This window comes from Emydura macquarii, unplaced genomic scaffold, assembly GCF_026122565.2.
Source record: "Emydura macquarii macquarii isolate MOO-44397 ecotype Brisbane River unplaced genomic scaffold, CSIRO-AGI_Emac_v2 contig_1254, whole genome shotgun sequence".
NCBI classification, from domain to species: Eukaryota; Metazoa; Chordata; order Testudines; family Chelidae; genus Emydura; species Emydura macquarii.
The window spans coordinates 3,368,992-3,393,455 of record NW_027131391.1 but is presented as its reverse complement, the minus strand read 5'-3'; the positions used below and the strand labels follow the sequence as shown (position 1 = coordinate 3,393,455).

Below are 24,464 nucleotides of genomic sequence, written 5' to 3'. Positions count from 1 at the left end.
ACTAGAATCTAATGTCATTTTCCCGCTCTGCTGGGGCTTAATCCTGATTGTAATTAAAGGTTCCAGAATGTATATTTTAATGGAAAAATTTGTGTTCCCAAGACAGCTTCTAGTTTTTTTCGTGGGGAAAGGTGCAGATTGAGAAAGCTGAACTCTAAAGTAAAGTATGAAGCCTCTTTCTAGAGGCAGATCGGTAGTGGCTTGGCCTGCATTCTGAAACTGCGTTTCTCTTATGTTGTAATTTACAAGCAAATATACACTGTGAAGAGAATCTGTCATCTAAAGGACCTTGTGCAGGATGCTCATTGTGCTCCTACTCATTGATGTCTTTGGCGCTATGGACTGCTTTATTCCAGATTTACACTGGTGTAACTCCACTGATACCAGTATTTGTATATTCAATATATCTATTTTGATCCAGCTTCTCTATAGAAACCTAAAAGGCAGCTGGGATGATTGATCCCTTTGTTTGGGGTTCATAATTAAGGATAAGATAATGTCATGGAGGTCACGGAATCAATTACTTCCTACAATCTCTGTGACATTTTCTGCTTCAGCTGAGGTGGCAGGGTAAGAGCCGTCAGCTAGTGGCTCCCTGCCCCTGTAGGCGGCAGTGGCGGGAAGGTGAGACCTGGAACTCTGAGCCACCATGGGTAGCGGGGGGGGATCCCGGAGCACCAAGCTGACGCGCGCCCTACAGGGCGGTCGGGGGTTCGCAGACGCAGAGCTCCCAGCCCTGGCCCTCAGCTCCCAGCCTCTGCAAGCAGCTGGGGAAACCCTGCCCTGTTGCTCTCATCCCACCCTCCTCACCTCCAATCAGCCCCATTTGTTCATAGATAGCTATTTTCAGTAAAAGTCAGGGAGAGGTCATGGCTTCCATGAATTTTTGTTTATTGCCCGTGACCTCTCCTTGATTTTTACTGAAAATAGACAAGACAAAATCTTGACCTTATTCATAATACAATATGTGTTTTTACTTAAACACAATGGACCAGATTCACTCTACTGGGAGAAGTAAGCCCAAGTCTTTTGGTATGAATGGAGTTGTGCCCATGGTGAACAAAACATGCGGGTGATTTCTGAGATTCAATGCACTGTTAGTTTGATTGTTTGGCTTACTAGAACTGAAATCTTCCAATTAATTAGCTATTTCTTATTTAGTTCCTCAAGCCCAAAAAGGAAAAGGAAGGAAGAAAGAAAACACAAAAAACAGTAAGTAAAGATGTACTGAACTATCCGACATGTCTTTGCTGAACTGTCCCTTTCAGAGTCATGGATGTGGGGAGGTTTTGGTACCAGAAAACTGTTCTTTGGTGTTGTACAGAGTTAGCCACAGTTGGGTATCCACCATAGTAAACCCCTGTTGCATTCTGAAATCACATGCTTATTTTCCAGCTGAAACAAGAGATGCTTTTATCCTTCACAGGCAGGATTTGAATTGGAGCTGCTCGGCATTTTTCAAATTTGGACATTTCCAATTTTGAAACTTGAAAAACTTCAAGTGTTGCGGGAGGGGAGGAAAATATCCAAAAAACTTTGTCAAATGTTTGTCCCTTTTCTCTAATCAACTCTCCCTGGAGTGTAAAGACCAGAGCCTCAGGGGCTGCCATTTCAAAGTGCTGATAAGTGGCAGGTGCAAAACACAAAGCTTGTACTTGGTCTTTCTGGGTGCTTGCGGAAAATTGAATGTACAGCACCCCTGAGAGATGGCCAGTTGAGTCAGAAGGAATCTTGGTCCATGGGAAGCCCAGTGATCAAATTTTCTCCATGCTGTAGGGATACATGATCTCAAAAGCAGCAGGATGTTCTGACGCTGTTAGCTCCACACATGCCTCTGTCCAGCTCTGGCAAAATACATGCTCATGTATGTGGGGTAGTTATGGATACAAGGACCTGCAGGGAATTGGGCATGCAAAGGGTGGCTTGGATGTACAAGTGTCCATTTGCACATACAGTGTACACAGTCTGCGTGCACAAATGTGGGATCAGCAGGCACAGTCACCTCTGCAACATGCGCATGTGTAATTTGCACCCGCAATTTGGGACCCTTCTTTCAACGTGTGGCCCCAGATGCTGTGAAAAACAAGAGAAGTTTCAAGGAGCAGAGGGACATTTTGTTAATGTGTGCTAATACAGCTAGGACACTATCTCAGTCTTTAAAGGGCATCCTAACTCCTGCAAAGGGTTCAGCACAGTCTTGGGGGAGGGAAGGCTGAGAAGAAACCTGACCAGCACTGCACAGCGCCGACCAAAAACGAGCCCTAAATCTGAGACACACCACTTCATCTCAGGGCAGAGAGCCTGAGGGGAATGATCACAAACCTGCCTGTGATGCATTTAATCTGTGACGCAGTCAGGATGCTGCTCTCGATTGCTTTCACTCCCTTAGGACCACGTTGCAACACCCTGACTCAGGAGACCTCTCTCCACAGCAGCCAAAAGGAAGAGCACCCTGTATGCAGCACAAAAGGAGTGTTGTGCTCCCCCCTTCCCTTTAACTCCTGCCTTATCTAATACTACACTGAGCCCAGCGAGGCCACTCATGGTATAAGACGCCCCTTATAAGTGTGGCAGAACCTGGCACTAATGGGGGAGAGGGAGAGAAATAAATCCAGTGAAGGAGGAAACAATGTGATTTCAAGTCAGCAGCTGTTGCCAGGACAGACTCTGATCTCTTGGAGCTGGGTTTTGATTGAGATTGCTAGAGTCTCTCTGGTTTGAGCCAATCTGCACTGGGCCTTTCCCTGCAAGAACACAGCCGGCTGCTCTTTCATGGGACAGAGGAGGAAATGTTCGTGTCAGAATTTCATTACTTGTGGTGTCTGACTGGTCCCCTAAATCAGAGAAGTTTGAAATGCAGGGTTAATGAGGATAGTAAATGGTGAAGAACAAATATTCGTGTTTTCCCCTGAAGGCGCAGATACAGTTCTTTGTGCAAGGGACAGATGTTCGCTTCTGCCAACTCCAAGCATTCAGAAGTCATGAACCAAGCCCCAAAATTGGCTTAAAATGGGGGGATTTTTAAAAACAATGATAAATGTGGGGTTCTTCCTGGTTGCCTTTTGGTTTTTGAGGTTTTAAGGTTGCAGTTGGGTCACATGTCCAAGCTTTTCTCTGCCGTCATGAAAGCTAGAAAGGTTTTTAAATAACAGTTGTTTCTCACCAAATTACATGCCTCCAGGAACAGGGGCTTTAAGAAACACAACAAATATCGTGAGAGTTGTGATGAAATCACAAGAGTTGGCAGCACTCCCCCAACATTCCTGCAAGCCAAAAAACCCAAACCTGTCGAACTGGGCAAAATCAGCGCAGAGCAAATAATAAAAGAGTACAAAAATGGTCAAACCAAACAGCCAACGGAGTTGGAGTAAATGTTCAATCTGCTCTAGGCGGGATATTGTTTTGTATTAGGGGAAATGTAATTCTCAAGCAGATGGTCTATTGATTTTATTAGATGTTGATTTATTACACTCCAGTCATGTGACACATGGGCAGCATTCCAGAATTTTTAAATAAAACGATGCAGGTGGCCAAATAACAAAGGCACAGAATTAGGCCATGCCCCAGCCTTCATGCTAACCAGCCCCTCCCGGCTAACAAATCACTGTCTCCATTAGTTGGCACTTGCCATCTCCTGACTAAAAGTCCAGGCTTCACAAATATCTAAAATGTCACCAAATCTGGGCTCTGACCAGCCTCAGAAGGGAACAGCTAAAGCTGAAAGCCTGTCACCAAAAGCTCCCTGCCATTCGCGCTATAGAGTGCCACTCTAGTGACAGACAAGAAGCTACAATCAATTGTAGCTGCTGTAGTGGAGTGAAGGGAGAGTGTAACAGGCCACTGGATGTTGGGGCACATGCATGAGTCCCCGTGCACCTGTCCCTTTAAAAGTGGGTGGTCCCTAGGAGCTAGCACATGATCTGCAAGAAGCCAGATCTAACGCTTTCTAACACTAAGCAGGGGCAGCACAGAGGAGTGACCTAGAGTCAGGGAAACCCCACTGTAAGGGATCTCTGTAGTGGCCAAGAAAGGACTACCTGTGGGGCAAAGATGTGCCTCTGCTTCCCAGCTGGAGGAAGCAGGAAAGGTGTCCGTTACCATGTATTTTGTATTATTTTGAGCCTCTGTTGCATCTTCTATTTATTAATATACCCACCCTGTGGAAAGGGATATGGCACTAACCTTGAGAGTTTCCTTTGGCATGACCTACCTGATGGAACGTCGTCCTCGCTTACAAAGAGGCCCAGAAATAAGGAGATCCCAGCCTGCAGAATAGTTTGTGGAAAGGTTACCCAAAGGATGTTGGCTGATCAGACGTGCTCTTCCCGGCAGATGCATAGATTCAGACAGAGATTCATACATTGTAAGGCAAGAAGGGCTCGTTACAGTCATCTAGTCTGACCTCCTGCATAGTGCAGGCACTAGAACTCCACCCAGAGATTCCTGCATCGAGCTCTGTGACTTGTGGTTGCACTACAGCTTATCTCTTGGCACCTGGTGTTGATCTATAAACCTCAAACAATGGCTAATTACCCTCACTAGAAAAATGTACACCTTATTTCCTTCTTAGATGTTGCCAACTTCAGCTTCCATCTGCTGGATCTCAGCATGCCTTTGTCTGCTAGATTAATTAACAGTTTTCTTTCTGCTTTCCAAAGTGCTCGTAGCCGACCACGAAAATCCCACCGCCATCGCCACCGCCACTCTCACTCTTGCTCGGTGAGCTGCGATTCCCTCTCCTCGAGCTGCCAAAGCAGGTAATGTTGCTATTTGCTGAGTTGACCTTCTTTTTGCCTAGCTCACAGCTGAAATCAGCTGAGTGGGCTCACTGAGATGCTCTGTCCTCCTCTATTGGTGGCTAGGTCTGAACCCACTACTGCCTTGTGTAGCAGACAGGGTCTTTTTAGCTCAAGTAGTAGAGGCTCATGCTCTTAGATCCAAAGGTGCCTGGTTCAATCCCTGCTGCTGATGACCCTCCCAAGGGAGGCAGCTTAACATCATCCTAGTTTCCCAGGGTGACCGTGCCCTGTAGGCTCATGACTAGCCCAAGGCTTATGCACCATTGAACTCTCACTTAAGCTCTTAGACTAGGTTTTGGCACATGGGTGAATCTCATTGCCGGTGACTCTATTTGCCATTGTCACTAAACGACCACCCACTGTGACATGACTAGCCATCTCTGCTTTGGGCTGGAGGGAGAAGGTGGTGGTATATTCCATTGCTGGGCAATGGAAAAGCTGTGTGAAGGTAGTTTGTGCAACACAAGATCACACTAGACCTGTTCAAAGTCAGTTTCACAAACACTCAACTTTAAAAACAAAGAAAAGATCTTTTAAGCAATTTGGTGGCAGCAATATGAGAAGAGGTGTTGATGGCTGGAGGTGGGAATGCCATGTGAAGACAAGACAATCACAGAGCGCATTAGAGCAGGCGGATAGGGCTGCATTCTCTAATGGCATGTCACCTTGGGTTTTAAGCCACCTCCAAATAGAGATGGAGACCAGCCACAAGTGTCAGATCCAGATTTCATCTCTCCCGCTAACGAGCAGGGAGATTTGGAAACAAGGTTTGCATCCAGTCTGTTACCAAGTAAAAAACTTGAATCTGGATCCAGGTGTGGATTCTGAACCCCTCCAAAGTTCAGAGCTTTTGAATCAGGGTCCAAACTCATCATGAGTCACCCAGTTTCAGAATATAGGAATAGGAGTCAGTATCACCTTTTCTTTCAAATTCCAAGAGCCAGTCATAGCATCACCTGCCTCAAGGTAGCAATCAAAGGGGTCAAATTCACCTCTGTGCAGCACTCATAACAACCCCTAGCTCTGACAGAGCACCTCACTCAGTAGATCTCAAAGCACTTTATGAAGGCGGTAAGCACTGTTATCTTCATTTTAAAGATGGGGAAAATGAGGCACAGGGAGGGGACGTGACTTGCCCAAGGTCACCCAGCAGGCTAGTGGCTGAGCCAGGGCTGGAACTCTGGTCTCCTGAGTCTTGCTCCAGGGCTGTATCCATTAGGCCACACAGCCTCCCTAAGCCTTGTATTGGCTCTCTGCCCAGGAGTCACTTTCACCCGACATGTGGAACCAGCAGATAGGATGGCCACTCTCACGTTCCTGGAATACAAGGCATCCCAGTACTTCTGGGAATGGCGGGGGACACCTTTTTAAGAGCGTGCTGCTCTGCCCCCGCCCCCGCCCCCATCGGCCTGATCTTGCACACATGGTGCGTTCGAGGTCATGCCACACAGGCAAGGAGGTGCCTTCTTGCAGTGCGTAGCACCTCGCCCCCTTGCTGTGACCTTGCATGCGCTATGCGTTCCAGGTCACACCAGCAGGAGTAAAGTGGCGCACTTGTAAAAAGGTATCCTCTGTCCAGTACTGGACAAAACCATGTCCGATTTCGTCCCAGGACCAGATGGGGGACAAACCACACACAAAGAGAACTGTCCGGTTTATACACAGGCGAATGGCCCCCCTACGCGGAAGATGGGACATTGTGGGCATTGCTGCAGTACAGATCAATACTATACTACCGATTCCTCATGGCTTGTTTTTCTTTCCGCAGACACAGAGCCAGGGCTCGGGAGGAGGGCCACAAAGCAAGACGAAGACGATCCCAGCACTGTTCAAAGAGCACTGAAAAGCGAAGCATCTGTGCAGAAGGTCAGGGTCGCCATTCCCCCAGCCAAACTCTTCAGATCTACAGCTTCCTCTCGGCTAAGGAAGTAGTAAGTATTCTGCATTCTGCTTCCGTGCTCAGACTAGCCACAGAAACTTGGGGGGGAAAATCCAGTATGAAATTTTTATAACTCAATTACAGTTATGTTAGACAAAGTTGGTTTAAAACTGTATTATTTATTGATGGTGCTGTTCTTCAATGTATTAAGTCATTCCTTTCCCTCAGTGCTTACACTGGGGTGGGGTAAGATAGGAGAAAAATTTCCTAAGCCTTTAGCCTATGAATAATGGATAGGGGACATTTAACAAAAAAGCAGCCTCCAGCGATGGTATTTTACAGGGAAGCGTTTCTTATGCAGTCATTGCTCAGCAGGATGTGAACTTAAATTCGCTGGTTTTTGTGCCCAATGGTTTAATCCTCCAGGGGAGTAAGAGAATCGAACGTATATGAAAGAAACATTTACATTTAATGAGCGGATGATTATTGGCAGGGGATGTTCGTTGCCTCTCGGGATTCTTTTCAGATCGTTGCTCCTCTTTGCTGACCAACCTATGGGCCAAATTCTGAGCCTGTAGCAGCTCCTATTGATAGCAATAGGGGCCGCGTGCGCAGCCAAGGATAGACTCAAGCCCAATGTCTTGGGGTATCTTTTCATATACATAGAGCGAGACAATCTAATTCATGTCCAAGAATCTGCCTTCTTCTCGAGAAAGAGAGAAATATATGAGGACATGATTCTCCACCGCAATGCACCTTGGGCAGCATTTCACACTGTGCAAAGCAGCTGTAAAACTCTGCCAGATCAGGATGAACTCGCTTGGCACTTTGCACAGGAATAAACTACTACACAAGGTGCAACACAGTGAAGAATCAGACCTGCATGTGTATAGTTTAGGGATGGGTATGACCCACAGCACACAGCTCCCTCAAGCCTCCAGATGTGTATAGATTACAAGCCTGATTCTGTCACTTATGCAGCAGTTGTAAATTGGGAATAACGTGCATGGGCTCAATAGCTACACCGATGTAAAACCAGTATCAATGGGGGGGGGGGGGAGGAGAGAGAGAGAGAGAGAGAGAGGGGCATACACATGTGGCACACAGATGCAGAGAGAAAAATGTCATGGAATGTGAGTTATGAAGTTTTTATTGGCATGAAATGTGGGGGGACTGCATTACTGGTGAGTGGTGGAACCATGAATGAGTTAATAGCTCATCCCAAAGGACAGTTACTCAGACTGGTACATTGCATCACACCACCATGTTTTCTGCATAAGACACTTAGTTTACAGATAAACTCTTTAAGAAATATTTTAGAGAGTTTTAAAGTGCCTTTAATTGGTACTGTTTTTTCTAGTCCTCTGTCTCTGAAGCCAGGTTCCTTCATGAGACCAACTGCCACAAAAAATAACTAAAACATTTTAGAAACCTCTAAAAATGATCTAAGATGGAGCATTGTGCATGTACTCTGAACTCCCTTTGCATAGGTGTAAATGACCACACAAGGCAAATTGTGTTTATAGATCTAGCTGCGGGTTATGGTTCAGACACCATAGTGTCAGCAGGACCTCTATATTCTTCCTACTTTAGCCTGCTAACATGAGCAAATATTCTGATAACACAAATGTATCACTACATTTAGTATGCAATCTATCAGTGCTCTCCCTTGTCCCAAAGAAAAATACACACACTTGGCCATGATTCAGGAAAGCACTTAAGCACCTACTTAAAGTTAAGTACATGCTTAAGTATTGTCCTGGACAGGGACACTTCCATGAATGAGGCCCTTAAATAACATGTAAAGAATAACTGATAATGGAAAGATGAATAAACATTAATCTCATGGATTAGGAATGACCAGACATATCTACTTTGTGGTTTCATTCTGCCTTTTGAGGATTAAGTGGTCAAGTCTATAAGTAGGGCTGGTTGAATATTTTTCCATCAAAACTGTTTTTGATGGAAATTTGGGTTTTTGACTTACATTTTTATGCAAAATTGAATTTATCTGCTTTCTGCAGAACATTTTGACTTTGATGAAAAACGACATATGAAAACCTAAGCTGAAAACCAAAAAGTTTTGATTCAGCAATTCCTGCCATGGTGCCTCATGGAGGTTGTAGTTCTGTTGCCTCATACTCCCATTCTCCTCTGTGGGCTGGATTCCACAGCCAGATTATATCTCCCAGGATGCACCATGGCAACGTAGTAAGAGGGGAGATTGTGGTGCATCATGGGAGATGGAGTCTGACTAGGAAGTTAGGCCCATAGTTGAGAATGCAAGCATGAGCACCCAAACTACAACTCCCATGAGCCACTGCAGCAGCATTCCTGAATCTTGTGTTCTGTTTTTGGCCAAAAGATTTTTGAGGTTCCTCTCTCCCTCCCCTGTCCCCACCAACCAAAAAAGTTGAAATTTTCTGTGGGAGGGGGGAAAACATGAATTATTTTTTCATTTTCACTCATATTTTCCACAAAGAATAAAACCATTTTCTAACCAGCTCTATCTGTAAATCGTGAGAAAAAACATATTGTGCTATCCATTGCATCTCTTTTACTTATATACCTGTGCATGCACACACACACTCACATGCGCACACACAGAGTAAGAGAACCAATAATTTCATGCTGCTTTGCTTTTCTGTAATAAATTTCCTAGTCTCTTCTACTGTTTTCTCTCTGCTGACCAATTAATGACAAGCAGCCACAATGGAAACCTGCTCAGGACAGGATTACACAGCTACCCCTCAGTGCACTGAGAAACTGTGGATAATATGCAGTAGCTATTTTTAAACCGATTAATAACAAGCCCCCTAACCTACTGTCGATGCTTTGCTCCACATTGCTACAGCTCTATTCCATGCTGCTGTGCTTTTAGGAAGTCTTAGTAGAACCGAACAATATAAATACCTGTAGGATCTGACTCTAATTGCCTTGTTGTATCTGATGAAGATGACTGCAGACTGTACACAGATGCTGCTCTCCAGTTCCCTGACTTCCACTGACACTCCCTTTATCAGCAGTTAAATCAAACATAGTCTTGTGCCAAATTTTTAGCGAGCCCATAGGGAGGTTTGGGGGTACAGTTATTCCAAGCAACGCTAATTATTTCTGTGCTAACATATCTGCAAAACGATGGAGGAGGGGAAATGCCAGCCAAGGCAATAAGTCTCTCAGCATGAGTTTGGAAGGTTTCAGAAGCCCAGCCAGAGAGGTTGGTTTTGTCTAGATGTTATTTTATGTTTCCCAGCCTTTGTTTTGGTTTTAAATAGGGAAGGAGCTTCTTTGAACACCCCAACTGCACGTAAATCAATAAACATCATCCTTAAAATTCCAGGGTGAAAGAAGTTTAAAAAAAAAAACTTGGGTTATTTGCATATCGAACTATGCAAATTCTGATTTCTATTTTTTTAATCCCAGCCAGTGACCTGGATTTTGTCAAAATCCCTGCACTGTTTGGGACTAAAGTAAAGATGGAACAGTCTGACCTGGACTGGAGGAGTCCGGGCATATTCAAGACTAAATGGAGAGCACTGGCATAGGGGGGCATGAGCTATGCAAACTCCCTCTCCATAGCTCTGCCAGTGCACCTCAAACCTGATCTGCAACCCCAGCTCTTTCCATTCAGAGCCATGGCAGAGCGCTTGCTGCCAACCCGCAGGCTGATGAGATTTCGCAAGGCTAACGAGCCTTCACTTGGGGTGAGGCTGAACCCCTTTTGGTAGATTTCTGATGTAGGCTATATGGGAGTGTAGACATCCAGCAGCAAACGGCAAGTGCAGCAATAAACTGACCTCGCAGCAAAATCCCTCTGATACTGCGTACGGCAGGTGTCTGGCATCATTTTAATAGACTCGGCCCAGCCTTTGTTGTACCAGGAGCCTGATCCTATGCTCACTGTGCAGGCAGAATTCTCATCAACATCAAGGAGGATTCTTTCACTGAATTTCGCTTGAGTCAGGAATAGGGTTGGGCCCTTTGGGGTTGTATCTTATTTCCTTTATACAGAGCTATTCACTTTAATGGGACTTAAACACAGAGGCCCAGATGTGCAGCTGGGGTAAATCAGCAGCATTCCATTAAAGCCAATGGACTCCTACCAGTTTACCCCAGCTAAAGGTCTGGCCCAGAAAGCAGAAGCACAGTATACCCCTAAACGCTTGCTGAGCCCTTTCTCCCAAGTGACCCCTGTCAGCAGGTGGCACTTCCAATTCCAGAAGCTCATCAGCGATCTGTGCTGACTGTATAACCTGCTGCTATGATGAATAGCAAGACTCGAGGGGGTCATTGACACACATTCTTTATTCCTTTCAGTATTAGCATGCCAAAGAAAAAAAAGATGAGTTACTTCCTGAAAAGAAATTAACACTACTTTGAAATGAGTTTTATAAAAGACATCGATCCAGGAAAGAAATCCTCCAACTATAAGCCGTGCCATGCAGAGCGACTCGTGGCAAGATCCCATTCCCCATATGGCTGAGAAAATGTATAGCCAGATATCTCTATGGGGCCATTTGAAGCACAGTAAATGGACTTGTTCAGTCTAATTGGAATACTCTTAGTGATTGTATTTTTGTAACTTATTAGGCTCTGCTACCTCTTGATGTAGGAGTTCAGTAGAAATTAAATTCTGAAGTGTAAGCGAGGGCCTCTTTATTTTCCCACCCTTCATTTTCATTAAATAATGATTTGAAACAGGAAAACAATAAAGAAGTATGCTGACTCCCTCAAGGGCAGCTATAGATTCCCCCAGCAAAAGCCAAGAGAAGCAAAGTCCCCTGAGGTTATTTAATTCCTTATTAGAAGTGTGGGCGTGGGTGGAGGGAGGGGAATCCTAATGTTCACACACAGCAAATTAAGGCCATACAAAACCGGGCATTTTAAAACACGCCTCAGAAATGAAAGAACCTTAGAATTCCGTTAAACTCTGTGCAGCGTTTCCAACCTGGGTTTTGGTGTATAACTTGTATGGCTGATGCTTCTTCATGAGCACCAAAAAGGAACAGGAGGGAGAGTCGGGGTGATCAATGGTTAATTGCACCCCAGAGCAGAGGGCCGCAAAAGGCCTGTTCCCCACTTACACCCCTTATAAGTCCTGTTGTGAGGGCTCAAGTGATGCGGATGCTGGGCCTTTGGCAGAAGGTTGAATTTTACGCCAGCTGTCCAAGCAATAGTGGAAGTCCTGCCGATTAGTTATATCCTGGTTGTCACTGATGTTGGGGGAGGGGCAGATAGACAGCTGTTCTCCTCTCCCTGACTCCCTGCTATTACAGGCCATGCCCTCTGGCCTTCAGATGAGAAATATGCAGCACTGGGCATGTGTTTCCTGTTACCTCAGTATTGCTGGTACAGGTGCTAGGTTAACACAATGGATGACTGAGCTGGGCATAGTGGAACCATGCCTGCTTGGTGTGGTTCTCTGTCCCCCTCTAGTGGCAACTAGACCAACTAGAGGTTGATGACTTTGCTACAGCCTTGGCTAAGAGCCACGTGCAGTAGAGGCTCATATACTAAACGTCAAAGGTCCCAGATTCAATTCCGCCTGCTGACGACCAGGGTCTGTCGGCGTTACAACAGCACACAAGTCCCAAGCACTTGTATAGTGTCAGCGGCATTGCTATCAGAAAAGATTATATGGCCAAATCCTGAGGTCTTTACTCAGGCAAAACTTCCAATGGGGTCAAAACTGAGCAAGGACCATGGGATTTGGCTCACTGAGGGCTGGGTATCAGGGGTGCAATTATTGTGTCATCACCTCTGGGAAATGTTATTGGACATTTGAATAGGGCCAGGAGGAGGAATGGGGCAGGAGAAAGGAAAGGTCAAAGGGGAGAAATCTGGATCCCAAATCTCTTCTCAAAAGTGGATATAAAGTTTCAAGAGTCAACTTAATTTTTAAAATGTTGAGGCAAGAAATGGAATTTGCAAGGGGAAGAGGAGAAGATTTAGCAAAACTCTTTAGCTCATGCTTAAAGTTACATATATTCTTAAACCCAGTTGACTTCAATGGGGCTTAACTACATTCTTAAGTGCTTTGCTGAATTGAGGCCTAAGGGAGGAATTTATTGACTCTCAAATTATTAAATGACCTTGCATTGACCAATGGAACAATGACCACTTCCGAGCCAGACTTTGGCAAAGCTGAAACAAAAGCAAGTAATCCAGCTCTTACAGGCACCCTTACAGCAAAGAAACATGTAATGGGTTTCCTGGCAGGGAGAAGGATCTTTAATTTTTAGGACATTGGTTGAGAGTGAGGAAAGGACAGACATTTGTACCTGAAGAATCCATCAGCATCCTTCAGTATGGACGCCTGATATTCTCACATGTTGCAATTTATCCAAAGCTTCCTTACTCATGTATTCATAGAATATCTTGAATTTTATTTTCATGAACTTTTGCTCTAAATTTAAAATAAACAAAGGGGTTTGGGGTATCAAAAACCAGATAAATTTAAACCTGGGTTCAGATCCAAACAATAATCAAAAAATATCTGGCTGCATATTCCAGTCCATATTCCAGATCCCTGTAATAAATTATCTCAACTAGCTTCCCCATTTCTTGAGCTGGAAAATGGGCAAGAAGGAAAATAATTGTGTTTTTTGCCAGCAACTAATGTAGTTGAGCTCCATTTCTCACAGGGTTTTCGGGCCCTATGTCTCTGCTTTCCAATGAGCCTCAGGGTTGATACCTATTCAATGGGAAAATCTCAGCCTACGTTAATATGAACAGTAAATAAAAATGTGATCTAGTTTGGGGACCAACAGCTATGTTATTTTAACCCACAAGACTTGGGGGCCAAGAGGTCCCTTTTCCGACACATGAATTGCTTGTGTATTCTGGGCCCAAATGTTCCCACTGGAGCCAGTGGTAAAATCTTCTCTGCGGCATCTGGGTTCACCACTAATTCTGGGGTAATTCTCCGATGGAAGATGGGAGCATTTATTTGTTGGGAAATTGCTGTTCTATGTAAAATGTTTTCTATGTTCCACCCAGCTCTACTCAAAAGGTCTTTGCTGGCCCAGTAAAAGGCATCACATTAACTCCGTTGTTTTGAGACTACCATTGCCACAAAGCAAGGAACCCCAAGTACAGAGAGTGTGGTGCAGTAGACACTTTGGACAGTGACTTGAGAGATTTGGTTTGTTCCCAGCTCTACCACCCTAACCTTGTGCAAGCCATTTCCCCTCTCTGTGTCTCAGTATCCCATCCTGTTCAATAGGGTTGGTAATACCTCCCTTAGAGGCATGTTGGGAGCTTTCATTCCTGAATATTTGTAAACAGCTTGGAGATCTCCACTTCAAGGCACTATCGGAGAGCAAAGTGATCATGGCAAGGCTTGCATCTTCACAGCCTGTGCCATGTTTCGACAGCTTTTCCTTTGCAGGAACTCCACTTTTGCTTTAGCGGTCATGATTTTAGCCTACCGGGTGTCCCAAGAATGCTGCTGAATCAGATAGTACCACCCTATTTAGCAATTCTTGGATTAGAGTAAGAGAAAAAACCCCTGTGGTGTGAACCAGATGGCGCGAGCCAGTAGGCCTTCTGAGACGGCACCATCTGACTGGCTGCAGAAAGTGTCACAGGACGCTCAAAGTAAATGGTGACCTCTGGCAGATCTGGCAGATTTGTTCTGACCCCACGTAGCGAGGCAACATGCCTCTGTTCCAAAGGACCTGCAGCCAAGGTTAAAAGCAAATAGCCTTAGAGTGTTGTGATGTGTCTTTGTGCTGGGAATGCTCAGGGATCAAGAATGACACCCGTGTCTTTGAAAGCCGCCTTGCACAGCAGCATTCCCTGCCATGGTCGCGTAAATGTTACTCAGCATTAAGTTCGCACAGCTCCCCTCTGTACAAAGCAAAGCTGGGATTGTATTTTGTGTGTCAGCCAAACAGAGACAGTTGATGTAAAAACTGAGGGCCATGTCCTCAGGTGGTATGAATCACCACAGTTCTGGAGCAACACTGCTAGACACCACTTGATATGGCCCTGGAGCTGCAGTTCCCTGAATCATTTGTAATAACCCAATAGATATTGAAGATGGTTAGTCTAACAGTCCAGTTGCATTCGTTGGGTTACTGCCATGAGTAAGGGCTACTCGTCTGAGTCAGTGTAGCAGGAATAGGCCCCGAGTTATTTTTTAAATTAGATCCCATCAAAAACCCTCTGAAATCCAAGCACTCTCAGATCAGCAGCAGCACGTTTATTACACTTTCGGACCACACCTAATTCAGGGCTGATTTGAGCACCGCTCAGCTCCCACTGAAGTCAAAGGCAAGACTTCCACTGAATTCAGTGGCGCTTGGATCAAGTCCTCAAAGAGATTTTCAGAGTTTCATCTGACAGCCAGAGAATTTTGGCCCTGACCCTGCAATCTGACCATGCATATGGACCCTGGAGCTCATAAAAACCCTGTTGATGTCATCAGGACTCGACTCAGGTTCGGAGGCCTGCCTGCCTTTAGGGCTTTACCCATACAGATCAGATTGCAGGATCAAAGTCTTTGTTTTCCCAGCCTTTCTCTAACACATTCTGGGGGAAATAATTTTCCTTCCTTTTTATTTTATTTCTCTCAATTTTATTTTATTTTTTGATCTTCAGTGTATCTGTGGGCCAGCATGAAATCAATGGGGATTTATTTAAATCAGTGGCTTTTCATCCCAAATAATCAACCTAGAGCAATTTACTAAACAACATGATTAAAAACATTAAGAACAAAACAAAAAAAGAAGTCTTGAAATTTAAATAGAAAAGAATCAAACAATAGACGATGAGGATTTGAAGAGAGGGTTTATGTTTTTTCTTGTAATTTGAGACTCTAATGATGGACTTATGTTGCCCGCTCTTCCCTTTTTCTTACACCTTACCTACTAAAGGAGGAATTCTTGATTGGTAAGTGGATGCTATCCGCAAGACACTAGGGAATTTATTAGAGGTCACTCAAGAGCATTAGTTATACCTTCTACAGGGGGAAAAAATGCACACAAAGAAATATCTGTATTCCTTTTATTTCCAGAGGGATTTTAATTTTTCTGTTTTTGGGTTGTTTTTGGTTTTTTTTGTTCTCCCCCTTTTTTCTTTTTTTGAGTTCCAAAGTGCTAAACTTGTTCGTTTGCCAATTTTTCCTTTGTACATAAATACTTTTTTTTGGTGACATTTGAGTCTCCTTATTAAGGAAACTAAAACGAAAAGTTGATCATTTAGAATTTTGTTCCATTTTTGTTTTATTTCCAATGAGTATGTAGTTTTTTATATGTATATTCCTGTTTCTTTCCTCTACCCCACTTTTTAGGTTAAATAAGGGTTATTTTTTATTTTTTTTTTTTTTCTGTTTGATTTTTTGTTGTATTTCTTTATTCTTTCCTTTCCCTTTTTAAAAATCTTTTGTTCAACATGGATCGCATGCTAATACTCTTTGCATGATGTCTAAATCTTCCAGTTACCATGTCAGGGGGAAAAGAAGTTTCTTCTTTCTGTGGTTTTTTTTCAGGGATATGTACTTTTTGTTTTTTGGCTTCTCTTCTTTCTTCTTTTTCTTTCTTTCTTCGTTTCTTTCTTTCTTTTTGTTACAGTGCATCATGACGGTAAAATTTCTTGGTTTATTTAAAAAAAAAAAAAGACAGACAATATAAATCCAAAAAAAAAAAGTTCAAACAATGCCAAATGGGTTTTTTGCTTTCAGATCTCTCAGTCAGGGTCCTCTGCTGACCTCTTTACCAAAACAGACAGCCCGCTTGGCAACCTAGCCAGTCAGAATGGAGGGTCCCATGAATCTGACTCAGGAAACGATACTTCCTCCCCTCCCTCCACTCAGACAAGCTCATCCAGGCCAAAGGACAGCCAGGAGAAAAGAAGCCTAGCCCACAATGGCTTTGGCCATGCCTTCTCATCTGGGAAGCCCAAATTGGCCAACAGTGATAACAGCTCTGATTCAGGAAATTCCTTCACCAGTTGTTTTTCCCAGAGCAAGGGAACAACTTTGGAAAATCTCTCTCCGGATGCCCAGGAACAAGATCAAAGGTCAGTGATTGCCAATAGCTGGTGTTTGCTATGTCCATTCCTGGAATGACCCAGTGTCTTCTGCTCACTTGACTGTTGCAGGTGGTGACCAAATAGAAATTTATTTCTGTTCCCTATATGTTTACTCATGATTCAGACCAGTGGTCCAGCAACTCTGGCATCTCATCTCCAATAGTGGCTTCAGAGAAAAGTGAAAAAACCCATAACGCACCTGAACAATGGTGCAATGTGTGTGGAATTCCTTCCTGACCCCTGTGGCACTCAGTTTATGCCATGAAGGATGACATTTGATTATACTTACCTTCATCCATTAAATCTTCTTCTCATCCCTTAGCCTCCACATGCACCAGCTCCAACCCCTCCCACCCAAGGCCACTCAGATCCAGATACAGGCATGAATCAAAGACCTAGATCCAAACACGGGGGCATTCACAATCTGGCTTTTGATGTGCCTTGAGCTCATCTCTCATTGACTTGTTGTGACCTTGTGGCAAAAGAGCAGGAAGGTCACTAGCACATTTGGGCAAGCTTCCGAAGGATGGATGGAAGGATCAAACACTGCCCTGTCCCTTTTGCAGCGCTCTCTTTAGATTTGTGTTTGGTAAGCAGAGCTATATGCATTTACAATCCGCTCACTCCTGGCCTGATTCACTAGGCCAAATGCTGAGTGTCTCTGCATGGCTACCTCAGGCCTAAGACACAGCAGAAATGCCGTGTTTCCTCCATGTGAGGAGAACTAAGCCATGAAGGATCTGGAAGGATGAGCCCTGTGTGTCACTTGAATGCAGCAGAGCAATGGCATCTCTCTGCACTGGGCCAGAGAGGGGAGCAATGGGGCAATGGCCAGCGAGGCTGAGCTCGCGACAGTTTCCCGAGGCCCATGGAAAGTGAGTGGTAGCATCAATAACTCGCCCATTCCCTGCAGTAGCTGCCATTGTCCAGCTGCACGTTGGGATTGAAGGTTCTTCCCGTGAGTCCCTACGTGCATTTCTTTGAGGCCATGCTCTGGCGTCCAGAATGTGACCCCTCGTGATGAGGATTAGTGTCACAAACCGGGCCTGGCAGCTGCAATGGCTGGAGCAGGAAAAGCACAGTGCCTCTGAAGGAGGCGCACACACCCCCACTTCCTACTTCTCTTTTCCCAGCCTGACTGACTGCCGTGACGGGTGCGGCAAACAGCTCATTGAGGCTTGCAGGCAGTGCCAGTGAGGGTCTGGCCACAGGCTCGTCCATTTCCCATGCCCAGCTGCACAGTCTGTGCAATTATCTGTTTGTGAACAAATGTTGAGGGCCCAGTTAAGAGCTCCAGGCTAGAATTTGGGCTCTGACCTGTGTAAATCAGGACTAGCTCCAGCAGAGTGACCGGACAGCAAGTGTGAAAACTTAGGATGGGCGTAGGGGTAATAGGCACCTATATAAGACAAAGCTCCGAATGTTGGGACTGTCCCTATAAAATCAGGACATCTGGTCATCCTAAGCTCCAGTGAAGTCACTGGAGTTACAACAGCATAAAACTGGTAACATTTAAGGCTCAGGCCTCAGTGTTTTACCCTAAAGACAAGAACCTGCCCCAGTGACATGGGTGGGGCTAGATGAAAGCATCCGGGTAAGTCTGGAGTCAGTGGTGTCACTCCAGATTTACACAGGCGTAACCTAACACTGAAATCTGATGTTCTGGTGAGTCTGATTCACCATTGTGCCATTGCAGCTTCCTATCACTGTAACGGTTGAACCCAGTGGATTTAACGGTAGGGTGGAACCTGCATTGATTAGGGCCCTGTAAGCAAAAGTCAGTAGTATGCTATGAGGCAGGGCTCTCTAGCAGCCGTCGTGGCTTTACAACAACTTCAATGGGTGGGGAAATGTCCGTTTGCAGAGGATTCCTGTCCCCGTGTCTCGGCTGCTCGGAGGTGAAGAAACAGAGCTCCCTCCATTCCCCAGACCACAGCTCCCCACTGAGACCATGCTCCCGCAGCGAGTCGTACACCAGCACAGGGAGATCCTCCCGTGGCTCCAGTCGCTCCGCCCACTCCCGCTCATTGCATCACAAGGCCACGCCCAGGTACTCCCGAAGCAGATCCTGCTCATCAGGGAAAAGGTAAGTCCAAGTTGAATGGTTGTCAGTGTTATCACTGGCCATTCCATATGTGGCAGTGCTTGGTAGGCCCCAGAATAAGCCAGAGAGCTTTGAAAATACAGCTTGGATTACGCTGAAATGATAATATCAGCGATATTGCCTCTGAAAGGATGGACAGGCACTAGAATTCCTGTTGGTGCATGGCCATCTATAGGGCTCGCTTACTTACAGGCTGAATAAACATTTATTAGAGGCTGGGCTGAGATCATTCGATTTGGGACCTTATTGCCATTTGAACCCAGATTTTGAAAGGGAGCCTTAAATCTTCTCACCTCCGCTCTGGTGTGATTCACCCTTCTGTGGTTCTTGTCTATTCCCAGGTCCTATTCACGTTCCCCCAGCTATTCATCCAAGTCCTGCAAAAGAAGCCCTGGAAGCAGGAACTCAAGACCGCGTCGGAGCCCCAGTTATTCCCGCTACAGCCCTAGCAGGTACAGCTGTCTCCCATTGTATTTTAGTCCATTGCACTGGCATCTTGTGCTTTCGCAGAACTTTGGGTCGTCTTTCTGACTATAGCACATGCATGACTCCCCTCTGCAAGTTTCTCTGCTGTACTTTCTTGGCACTGTCCCAATCTTTACATGAAGCTGCATGTGAGAGCACCTGAGACGCTGGAGATCTGGCTGTCTTGCATATTTACTAGGCCCTGACTGCAGACATGGAGCAAGGCACGTTTCAGTCCATGAGGTCTGCACGCTCCAGTTCTCCTTGTTTATGGCATATCTCCCTCCCTAAGTGTTGCCAGTTGCTTCTTCTGATGCTGATTCTTGAGAGAAGAGGCCTGAGCAAAGAAATAAGCTGAAGGTGGCAAGACTCTGGCTCATCCTGAGGTGTGGATTTCTGCAACCGAGGCCTTCCCTCCCAGACTGCCCCCCTTCTCGGTTCACCCTGGGATCAGGCAGCTGAAAGGTCCCCATTAAGTAGCTGTTGGGGGGTGATGGGGAGAGAGAGGCCTACTTTTTCAGGGCTTTGAAGGACTAGCCCTTGGGGATGGCAGAGGGGCACCAATGTTAAAGTTGGATGGATTTAGCCTCATTGTCATTTCAATCCTAGACACACTGTAGCCCAGGAGGCTGTGCCAACCCTCACGTCTCTTGGAGGGCTTGAGCCATTGTCAGAGAAGGACTTTTCTGAAGCAGAAAATCTCCAATTTGCAGCATTTAACAGCTGGGGTTTTGAAGGGAACTTTGGGGCTCATTGAAAAACCCCTCAGCATGTGGAGCAGACAGGGTCCGATGTGGTGAAATGCCCTATATAGATAACAAGCCGGCAGTAGTGCCAGCAGCCACTTGCTCAGCCCCGTGGTAGACGTTCTCTTTGGGCCAGAGCATTGTGTGTGCTCTCCTGGGCAACGTACTATAGGAAAAGGACCATTGCCGTTTAGGCCTGTTGCTTGCTTGTACTCTGTGTTCCCATATTTCAGGCAGTCTGCGGTTAGGACAGCTTAAATCCAGGGAGAAACAAGAGCTCTCCCTGATTAAAATGCTTCAGTTAAAAAGGATGTTCTTAGCCAAGGGCTTTTCTGGCCCAAATGGCCTAGCAGAGAGCCACGGCAGCAGCTTGGCACAGGTGAAGGACTTATGCATGACACACACCAGGAATATAGACGCAGGATTGCCCAAGGGTAAGATAAATATGTTCATCCAGATTCAGCACTGGCAGGTCAATGCAGTTACCACAGGGAAAGTGCTCATCCAGGACTGAAAATGTTGACTAGTGCTTTTCATCCCGCAGGGTCTCAGAATGCTTTACTACTTATGGAGATGTAAATTGCACCACTGAAATGCAGCCACCTCTGGAGTGGAAGGTAGCAGCTAAAGCACCACAATGGGAGTAGTGGAAATCTAGGGACACTAGGGCAAACCCCTGCTCTCACAATGAGCGCCATACAATCTCTACCCTCCAGGCAGAACAGACAGTAACTCAGCTGAAAGTTATGCAGCAAATGACATGGAATTCAGGCAGGATGAAATGCAGGGCGTTGTTTTTTCAGGGCTTCTGGGTGTTAGGGGAACAAATTCCTCAGCTTCACTGTACGGGGGTGCATGCCCCAAGGTTTATTTTGTGCTTCTGGGTGGAATGTGTTCTCTTCCTCCACCCACAGAGTCACCAATCACTGCCAGGCAGAATGACTTTGTTTTATAGTAAGAAAAGGGCAAGGCAAGGAAGAACAGAAGTCAAGTGTCCGTGAGAGAGAGCACTGTGGGCGTCTCCTGTAGCAGGCTGCCTCTGTAGCAGGGATGAGCCGTTATCTCTGTTTAAAGCAAGTCTTACCACGTCCGAGAGTCAGCCCAGTTGTGCCAAGTGATGAAACTCAGTCGAGGCTGCCCAGTTCCATCAAAACACAGATTGTACAGCAAGGCCCTAAAGAGGATCTAACTGGGCTCCCGGTTGTGACCCTGTTGACAAGGCCTGCCCCCAGAGTTTGGATGGGCCATGAAACCCCACAGCAGGCACTCGGCTTGGGTCAGTTCTACATGGACCTTGGAACCAGCCTGGCCAGGATTTGGTGTTTCAAATTGGTTGTTTAGTCACATAACAACTTCTCAGTAAGAAATCCGGATAAGTTTAGTACCCCCATGCTAGACTCTCTGCTCGCAACACAGCTCTGCTGCAGGAGGCGAAATGGCCCCTCGTGGAATGTGGAGCAGCCTCTATTTACAGCAGCCTGACCCAGCTTGTGGTTGTCTGCACAGTCAAGTGCTGTGACCATGCACCCGCCACATCCAGTGCCTCCCCTCATCCTTAGCAGCCTCCATTCACTACCATGAGTGATATACTGGAACCAGCACGGCGCCCACAGACTGTCCTCTGGTCAAATTCCTCCCACCCTCAGCATCCTTTTTTCTATGAGAGGGCCAGTTATTTCAATACTGACAAAAATGTAGCAAAGCTGCAGGGTGATGGCAAATAAAGCTGATTGACACACCAGGCAGCTTTGTCCTGTCAGTGTGTCTTAGCACTTACCCAATGGATGTATTGTACCTGCCAGATACCCTGAGACTCTTGTGCTTTGAATACCTAGCAAAACACACTGGGAAGCTAGGCTCAGTCTGGTCTGTTAAATGTTTCCAAACTCTTGCTAGCAGGTTCTAATATCTAGAGCAATCAGGGAGCTCATCAGAACCATTCTGCACGCTTAAAAAGTCTGTGTTCTCTGGGTCCAATTCAGCAGTGCAGTGCAAAGGGGCCTGAATGTCAGTTAAAATCAAGGCCTCGATATTTAACTCAGCACTTTACAAAGCGCTTCAAATGTGGGAGGCAGTATGTGAAACCAGATCAACTCCATTCCCTCCCAACTCCCTCCCTCCCATTCAGTGCCAGTGAGGACTGGGCAGCGATCAGGACTTCAGGGAAGTGTAGAGAGACTTCCCCACAACGCTGCTCCAGCGCCAGCCTGAGAGCTGCAGTATTAACTCCGGAGGGCTGGGGCTCTGCAGAACAGATGTGCCCCACGGAAATAGCACACACCTGTTGCAAATATCCAGGCCTGACATTGCTACAGCCAGACTGGCTAAATCTGGGAACTGCGTGCACATCTAGCCAACGGTGTGTGCTGTTGAAAAGCACTCCCCAGCCTGTGCTTAGCGAGTGGCTGCATAACACGCTGGCTAAATGTCTTGTGCCTCCATCTATCAGTCAAGCCATGTGGAGGCTGCTGGCAGGGTGAGTTTTTTAGCTCAAATGGTAGAGGCCTGTGCTCTGGAGCTGAAGGGTCCAGGCTCTAGCCCCACCCCTCTCCCCCAATGAGTAGTTGCATCAGCAAAGCACAGCCATTCTGCAGGTGGTGCCTTGTAAAAGCAGGCACTGACCGTTTCCAAACTGGCCATTCCTCAGGGAGCGTGCAAGAGAGCCCAAGTACGGCTCCAGCGAGAAGGAGGCCCAGCGGGAGCGGGACAGGCGGCGGCGGAGGTCCTACTCGCCCATGAGGAAACGCAGGAGAGATTCTCCCAGCCACCTGGAAGCTCGCCGCATCACGAGGTAAGGAAATGACCAGGGGCCTCTTGGTTCCTCCAGCAGACAGGCACGCTGGGGGCTGCAGGCTCCGTTGTGACCCTCTGGCCAAGGTCTGTGGAGAGCCTTAGTAGGGATCTGCTTTGAGTCCATCATGCCTGGAGACGCTGCCCTCCAAGCACTTGAGGGGAAGCATCCCTCTCAGGTTTTCCTCCCTGCCTCCCATTGAGGCCTGGGGCCAGAAGCTCCCCCCAAGGGTCCCATTGTGTCACCAGTCACAGACACCACTCTTCTCCCTTTGTCCCCACAGTGCCCGGAAACGCCCAGTCCCATACTACAGGCCCAGTCCGTCCTCCTCCAGCAGTGCCAGCAGCTATTCCTCCTGGTACAGCAGAGTTAGCCACTCTCCCAGCCGCAGCTACTCCAGCTACAAGAGCAGCCGGAGCAGAAGCTGGAGTAGCAGCAGTGACAGTGGCAGAAGCCGGAGCCGGAGTTCAGGCCCCAGGAGCAGCCGGAGCAGGAGCAAGAGTTACGACTCAGTGGACAGCTATGATAGCATGCAGCGCTAGGTGGTCCCCCTCCCTGCCGTGTGCATCGGGATTGTCTCTTCAAATTCCTCTCTCCTCCAACCTCCCCGGCAACAGATTATTATTTAATATTTACATTATGGCAGCCACCAGCGCTCTGTTGTGCTGGGCACTGCACACGTCGACAATCCTGGCTGCCCCAGAGAATATGTGGACATGTCACAGAGATGGGGAGAGAGGGGAGGGTCTGTGCTTTGCAGTGGCTCCGTTGGTTATAAACCCACCTCCCCTTGCCCCCACCCATTCCTTGCATATCTCCAGGGAAGCATTTCCCAACTGCTAATCCAGAGAGTGAGTTTAGCTCCTTGCTTTTCCCTGGCCAGCAGCCAGCAAGCACCGATTGTTTGGTGTGGGGAGGTGAAGAAGAGAAATAATTTAAAAGAAACGCTCTCCAAGCCTTTTGGGACGTGCAGAAAGAGTTCGGGTCTGGCCCTGCTTCTGGCAAAGCTCCCATTGACTCCAGCAATGCAGTGTGGTCTCTCCCCTACAAAGGGAAAATCCAGAGGCCTCTGCAGTATTGATTCACTGTCACTTGAGGTGGCTTTCCCAGTGTGCCACACCCCCGGGAAAGACTATTCAGTCATCCTGGGTCAGCCCATTCCTGCTGTGACTGTGAAGAGAGAATTCCACTGGGTCATGCACTGGTTGGAAGTGGCCATTTCTGACCCCCCACTCCCATTATTATATCATGAGTTTGTTTCTCTTCACCCCCAACTCCCTGTTGATCGCGCTGGTGAGACTTTAAGTGGAAGTGGGAACAATCAAGAGTTGAGTGCTGGGAGGCCAGGCCAACAGTCAGGAAATGCAAGGGAGCAAAGTCTTGTCACTGTGCTTGAGAATCATTAGGCACCCCCTCTCCTGGGAACCCGCAACCCCAGAGCTCTCCACCGCCCCTTCTTGCAAGGCTCCTGCTGTGGTTGTTTTCATCATAGGAACTCTGCTGTGCAATGGAATTCCCCCTGCAGTGTAAGTTCCTGCTCCAGGAAAGGTATTAGTACGTAGCACCTAGGAGCTCCAGTCATGGACCCCATTGTGCCAGGCGCTGTACAAACACAGAAGGATGGTCCCTGCCCCAAAGAGCTTAC

At 46.6% G+C, this 24,464-nt stretch overlaps 1 protein-coding gene across 1 annotated transcript in view; it reads left to right on the top strand.

Annotated features, from left to right (window-relative positions):
- SRRM4 (serine/arginine repetitive matrix 4) overlaps positions 1–23,985 on the top strand; it is a 123,536-nt gene extending 99,551 nt beyond the window's left edge. Inside the window, exons 6-13 of the mRNA XM_067550290.1 lie at positions 1,162–1,212; positions 4,659–4,757; positions 6,568–6,730; positions 16,364–16,701; positions 18,578–18,799; positions 19,159–19,269; positions 22,676–22,819; positions 23,103–23,985. Coding sequence (XP_067406391.1) covers positions 1,162–1,212; positions 4,659–4,757; positions 6,568–6,730; positions 16,364–16,701; positions 18,578–18,799; positions 19,159–19,269; positions 22,676–22,819; positions 23,103–23,361 — 1,387 coding nt within the window. The 3' untranslated portion in view covers positions 23,362–23,985. The remainder of the gene's footprint in view (positions 1–1,161; positions 1,213–4,658; positions 4,758–6,567; positions 6,731–16,363; positions 16,702–18,577; positions 18,800–19,158; positions 19,270–22,675; positions 22,820–23,102) is intronic.
- Positions 23,986–24,464: the final 479 nt, after the last annotated feature.